The sequence below is a fragment of the Camellia sinensis genome, chromosome 12 (genome assembly GCF_055761805.1).
Source record: "Camellia sinensis isolate YWXY chromosome 12, ASM5576180v1, whole genome shotgun sequence".
Taxonomy (NCBI): Eukaryota; Viridiplantae; Streptophyta; class Magnoliopsida; order Ericales; family Theaceae; genus Camellia; species Camellia sinensis.
Window position 1 is genome coordinate 45,546,648 of NC_138972.1, and position 6,705 is coordinate 45,553,352.

The following is a 6,705-nucleotide window of genomic DNA, read 5'->3' on the forward strand; positions in this document are numbered from 1 at the left end:
AGTCAAAACGCCTGATGGAAGCCATCCATGGGGGAGAGTGCGGTGCGCACATGAATGGAGTGATGCTGGCCAGAAAGATCCTCAGACAGGGTTACTACTGGTCAACCATGGAGGAGGATTGCATTGGTTTTGTTCGGCGATGCCACAAATGTCAAATCCATGCAAACCGCATGAACATCCCGCCGTCAAAACTGTACAACATGACTTCGCCGTGGCCTTTTTCAGTCTGGGGAATTGATGTGATCGGAGCTGTTACCCCGAAGGGGTCCAACGGGCATGAGTTTATCCTAGTAGCGATAGATTATTTTACAAAGTGGGTCGAGGCCCAATCATACGCGGTGTTGAAGGCGTCGCATGTCGCAAAGTTCATCAGGAACAATATCATCTGTCGCTACGGAGTGCCAAACGAGGTAATTTCAGATAATGGTTCCCACTTCAAGAAAGAAGTGATAGACTTGTTGGAGAAATACAATGTGGCTTTCCATAAGTCATCTACATACAGGCCGCAGACCAACGGAGCAGTTGAGGCCGCCAACAAGAATATCAAGCATATACTACAGAAGATGGTGGAAACCTATCGAGATTGGCCAGACAAGCTGCCATTTGCTCTATGGGGCTACAGGACTTCAATCAAAACTTCTACTGGAGCAACTCCATATTCATTGGTCTATGGAATGGAGGCTGTTCTACCCATTGAGATTGAGGTTCCGTCGTTACGAGTATTGGCTGAATGCCAGATAGCCGAAGCAGATTGGCAGCAAAGCAGATTCGAAGAACTCATGCTCTTTGATGAAAGAAGACTGAAAGCACTGTACCACATCCAAGGCTATCAACGCAGAATTGCCCGGGCTTTCAACAAGAAGGTTAAGTCCAGGAATCTCAAAGAGGGAGATTTGGTGCTCAAAGATAACCGAGCTCCCATCCACGACCCAAGGGGCAAGTTCAAACCTAACTGGACTGGTCCTTACATCATCAAAGCTATCTGGTCAGGTGGAGCTGTGGTTCTGATGGATCTAGATGGCTTGGAGTTCTCACAACCGATCAATATGGACAAGTTGAAGAAATACTATCCTTGAGAGGCTCGCTAGGCCGAAAACCCGAAAGGGTGACCTAGGCAAAATTTAGAGCACAAAAAATTAGAAAATATAAAAACTGAGCTCGCAAGGTTGAAAACCCGTAAAGGGCGGCCTTGGCAAAAGTTAGAGCGCAAAAGGAGAGTGAAAATACTCGAGTGAACCCAAGCCTGAACTACGTAAGGCTTGATTCCCATCTTTGGGATACGTAGGCAACTTCATCTCGAAGTTCAGCCATAAACTTTTCCCCGATCAACTCTGTCCACTTTGATCATCTCAGTCATCTTTATTCATCAGCATTTATCGTGATCTCCGGTACAGTGCTGTTCAAACTAGGGGCAACTTTCCGTTGCCGCGATGGTGCAAAGTTACTCAGACTAGGGGCAACTTTCCGTTGCTGCGAAGTGCCGCGTTATTCTTCAGACTAGGGGCAACTTTCCAGTTGCGGGGATCTGGGGTTGTGCATCTCAGTGACAGATTTTCGGCGTGTCCAATTCTGATCCACATTGAAAATAGTTTTGAAAAGTTTTAATAAAAGTTGACTTTGTTCAAATCAATCTTTTTACGACTTAGACCATTTTTGGACCAAAAGTGGAAAATTTTCAGTACCATAACTTTCAATTTCATTGATTTCAAAATAGAGTTCTCCTGCTCTTGCATTACAATCGAGGTTGCTTATTTTGGTACATTTATAAAGAAAACTTGAAAATGCTAAATAAGCAATAAATTTGGGGCATAGTTGAATCAGGTATCTCTGTGTCCCCTCCCAGAGCTGGACAGAGCATCTGATGCCAAGCTGGGCCCAACCTGTGCCTCCTCATTGAGCCAATCCACGCACTCATCGGATAAAGTGCAACTAAAAGTTGAAGCAGGGGCCAGGAGCTCTCTAGTCCTCCATGCCGTGGCATATCGGGCAAGCTGTGCACCCCGGACCGGGAAAGCGGCTGGGTACTCAATCCCCTCCGGTGGGCAAGTCTGATCATGGCCAAACTGACGCAGGAACCGGAACGGAAAATAGAATACGCAGTGGGTTAGGCCAATCAATTGGATCCCAATCAGCCGGGACATACTATAGCTCATTGCCGGGAGGTTGAGCCAAGGACAACGCCAAGCAATGCCGTCTGCGGACAAATTGCACATCCAATCGAACCACCACCTTTCGTCAAGAGCATTGACAAGGCGCTGCCGAAAGAAGTAGCCTCGAGCTGAATAAGCCGGGCAAGAGTCCACAACCTGCAACTTATCCATTAACCATACCTGGGGGAGGGATAAAAAAATGAGAGAATAAAGAATAGAGAGGTGTACGATGAGAGAAAAGTAAGACAAGGGTTTTGTGAGAAAAATCGAGCTTGAGGGTCGAGTGATGTGAGCAAATATATATGTGAGGTCGGGTGGGAAACATTACCTGCAGTAGCAGTGGACTCCCAGCAAACCTAGTCGCCTCCCGGCGATAGACAGAATCTAAGCCCATCAATGTCTCGGCCAAGGTCATGGCAATACAGCTCTTTCCTTCTCTCAAACCTTGGGCGACATCAATCAGGCGAATGCTAGCCCCGCCGAAACCCGAGGAAAGCAGAAAGTGAGACAACAAACATAAGCAGAGGGCGTGTTGCCGGAAACCCTGCCAATAATGGTTGCTGCGGTCACCGGCGTCGAAAAAACGATGGATCCAGCCGAGGATGTCCAGCTCCCCACTGCAGATCAGAGATCGAGCGTCGTGCGCCGTGAGCCCACACATCCGCCCTAAAGCCTGGGCGTGACCAAAACGGAGCTGAGGCAAGATCACTTCAGAGCATTCAGACTCCATCAAAACCTGAAAATCTTCGAAAGTGGGACACATCTCTTGGTCGCCAAAGCTAAAAACATGCGTCACTGGATTCCAGAACCTCGCCGCGGCATGGAGAAAAGGAAGGTGTAACCGAGTACGGCTCAGCGTGAATAGTGCATTCAAGCCGAAACCCCGGAAATTCAATTTTTCCGAGCCATCTAGAGAAGAAATCCAAGATGTGACATTTTCTGCGAGAAACGCCTCCATCTTTGTCTAAAACTAAGATGAAATGAATGTTCCCAAAGTTGAGGCTTTTATAGAAGGAAAAATACTATTCACGGGGACACGTGTCGAAAATCTGGTGGCTGCAGGACTGAATGGCCGGCCAGCCACTTTTTCTGGCTGGCCAGCTATTTACTTTTTCAGAAATGGCTGGCCAGCCATTTACTTTTTACAAAAATGGCCGGCCAGCTCCCAGGGATGGCTGGCAATGCTGCAGTGTATCTCCTCGGCCCTGTTTTACTCCTCGAGGGAAAGTTCCAAGCATTTCCATGCAACGGGAGAGTCAAAGGCCTTCATCTCTCTCCGTTTCGGATGTGTTCCGCTGCCTAGGTCGTCAGAAGTGCACTTTGTTGTTGTTGAGTTTTGCTTATCGAGTTGTTGCATTTTGCTTATCGAGTTGTTTGTCGAGCGGACGTGTTTTGTGTTTTCGAGTCATTGCTCTCTGTTTAAGCAATTTTTTTTTTTGTTAAAGTCTGGTTTATTTATGTTGTTGCGTTTTGCTTATCGAGTTGTAAACTTGCTAAAGATTCGGTTATATCTTAGTAAGTTGAGTTGTTTAGTTTGTTGCGTCGGTTCACTACCTGACTCGGTGATTACACAATGCGCATTTCCATTCTTATTCTTGTGCAAAATAATGATGCGATACGATGCTAAAAAGTTCAAAATACAAACGCCCTTTCAAAAGCTATTTCATTTCATCATGCTTTACAACAAACAAAGGTACAAGTTTTACAAAAATAAAACTGCCTAACAATGTGCAAAGTGCTACAAACTACTAGTAAAAAGAAAAATAAAGCAGGAAATAGCAACATCAAAATCCTCGGGAGCGGGAACGAGAAGCACGCCTCGTCCTCTTTTGCGGGACGACCTCCACACCATCAGCTGAGTCGGAGCTGTCATCCTCAGGATTCTCCTCAGCCTCGCCTCTATTCCCCGAGCCAAAACCGGAGCCTCCCTCCTCAACAGATGTCTCGAACTGACGGTCGGTAGCCTCCTCCTCCTCCTCATCAGGCTCCACTTCCACAACGTGGGCCCTGCGTCTGCGGACAGGCCCTCCTCGAGCTCCTCGAAAAGGCCTAGATGGCCCGGCTCCTCGGGAAGGCCGAGATGACACCGCCCCCTGAAAAGGCTCAGATGGCCCAGCTCCCCAATGAGGCCCAGGTGGCCTGGTCTGCGGCTGACCGGACCATGAAGGCATCTGAAAACAAAGAGTTTAAATCAAATACATCAGTCCAAATATGTACATCAAATACAGATACAAGCAAAGGCTACATGAAGTGGGTGCATGTAAATACAGTGTACAAGTGAGGTGTGTGTCAGATGTGCTCTACACAAATGGTCTATCGATGCAATAGAAATCAGCATGTCATCAGAAGTATGATAAATGCCAGAAAACTGAAGGGTACCTGAATGCCCGCGACGGATAACTGTGCCTCCCTACGCAGGACCATGCCCTCGAGTGTGGCTACCAGTCCAACCACCTCCTCCATGTATCCTCGCGATGGCTGCAAAAATGAGCTCATAATCATCAGTGAACAGAAGAGTGTCTAAACATCTGAATGATCAATGAAAAGTGGAGCATACCGGCGGTGAGTCCGGATCAATGGCATATCGATCACTGGGCATAGGAGGCTCTAGTGGGATCGGAGTCGGAGAGCTAGCCCCATACTGCCACGCCATCAACTCAGTAGGCATATCTGGCCATCCCAGATGAGGATGAATCGACGGAGTCGGAGGAAACGGTCTACTCCCACCTCTAGATGCGCCAGCCCTGCTAGAAGAAGGGATGTCTGTAGCTCGAGCCTGAGCCTGGTCCGAGGATGACATACCGGCAGGTCTCATCATCGGAATACGAGCTTCTGTCAATGGAGGCATCAAATATATGTGACGGTAAGTGGCATAGTCCCCCTCCGCAACATATAGCAAGGCATCACTGCCCAGCATGGCGCCGACTACCTCTGAGTAAGAGAGCCTGTCAGCGGTCCGCATACTAGCTGGAGGTACTGCGGGAACATCCTGAGAAAGATACCCCCGTACCTGGCGCAGAAAGCGCTCCCCCAGGAACCAGGCCCTGCCAACCGGCCCTTCGAGTAGGATCCTGTACTGGGAGATGCCTGACGCTCCGGTATACTGAAGTCGGAGATCATTACCCAGGGGCGCCCAAGGCTGCCATGTAATCTGCGGATGACAAATGCATAAACCGATCAGAAATCAAGAATATACAGTGCAAATCAAAGATGAAAATGAAAAGAACTGAAAGTTCTGAGGTACCTCTGAGTGCCGCACGGTGTCGAAGTACTGTCGCAGGCGAACGAGGGTCTCTCGAGGTCTCGGCCGGTGCGGGCCCTCGAATATCAACGAATATGGGGTCACGGGAATCCCTACCACCTCCAGCTCTGGGGCTAATGATGGGAAGTACACATAAACCCATAACTGAGAAAAGCAGTGCAGAATGTAAGTACGAAATGCTGAGAGCAAAATACAGACTGTAAAAATGCGCTGTGTGTGCAATGTACAAGTGATGAAAAGCAGAAATGTAAATCAAGAGGACAGAAAGTACCTCCCAAGCTCTCCAGTAGCCGCCAAGCAAATCGCCCCGCCCGCGGGAGGTCGCGCTCATATAAAAATAAAGGGTAGCCAGGCCGGTGCCACCCCAGTCATATCTACTGACCTGTGATAGGTCGACTAGAGCGCTCAGCAGGTATAGCCCAATGGTGTTCCCTCTGTCGGCGAACAGGGTGGTCCCGAAGAGGAACATCAGGAAACCACGGGCGTACTGCTCCGTCTCCTCGGGAGTCTCGGGCACCATCTCCGCCCGCCGGAAATGGGAGGAGAACCAAGTGTATCTGACTCTCCCTGAAACCCTATCAACGGGCGGGCGAGCCCCCAACAAGTACATCCAGGCGGCCTCCCACTCGCCCATATCCTCGTCGTAGGGAATGGACCAACCTCCGACGTCAAGGCCGGTCAATACAGCGAAATCAAAAGGGGTCATAGTCATGTCCCCGGTAGCAGAGAAATGGAAGGAATTGGTGGTGTCCCACCATCTCTCTACCAGAGCTGCCATCAAGGTCCTCCTGGCAGGACAGCGTGATAACCCGACGCAAAAGGGGCCAAATCCCGCCAAGTCTACTAAGTCTCTGACGCCCTCCGGGAGCTCAGCATACCAATCCCGCGCCATGGTGGAGCCATATCCTCGCACACTGCGGGTGCAAGCCTGCATTCAAAATGAATACATGTGTCAATAATGAAATAAATGGGCTGTGTGCCAATGAGATGAAATGGGCTGTATGCCAATAAGATGAAGTGGACTGCATACCGATGAAGTAAAATAAGCTACATGCAAATTCTATCTACCTGGGCTGCGTGTTCAGAAAATTTGAAATTTGGGCTGCGTGTTCAACTTTCAGTTAACTTGTGGGCTGCGTGTTCACTATCTACCTGGGCTGCGTGTTCAGAAAATTTGAAATTTGGGCTGCGTGTTCAACTTTCAGTTAACTTGTGGGCTGCGTGTTCACTATCTACCTGGGCTGCGTGTTCAGAAAATTTGAAACTTGGGCTGCGTGTTCAACTTTCAGTTAA

At 48.8% G+C, this 6,705-nt stretch overlaps 1 protein-coding gene across 1 annotated transcript; it reads right to left on the reverse strand.

Annotated features, from left to right (window-relative positions):
- Positions 1-3,799: 3,799 nt before the first annotated feature.
- Positions 3,800-5,251, reverse strand: LOC145804138 (uncharacterized). Its single transcript, XM_082897900.1, has 3 exons — positions 4,708-5,251; positions 4,530-4,628; positions 3,800-4,321 (listed from the first exon to the last, which is right to left on the reverse strand). Exons 1-3 carry the CDS (start codon positions 5,110-5,112, stop codon positions 3,935-3,937), a joined length of 891 nt encoding a protein of 296 aa, XP_082754026.1. The 5' UTR covers positions 5,113-5,251; the 3' UTR covers positions 3,800-3,934.
- Positions 5,252-6,705: the final 1,454 nt, after the last annotated feature.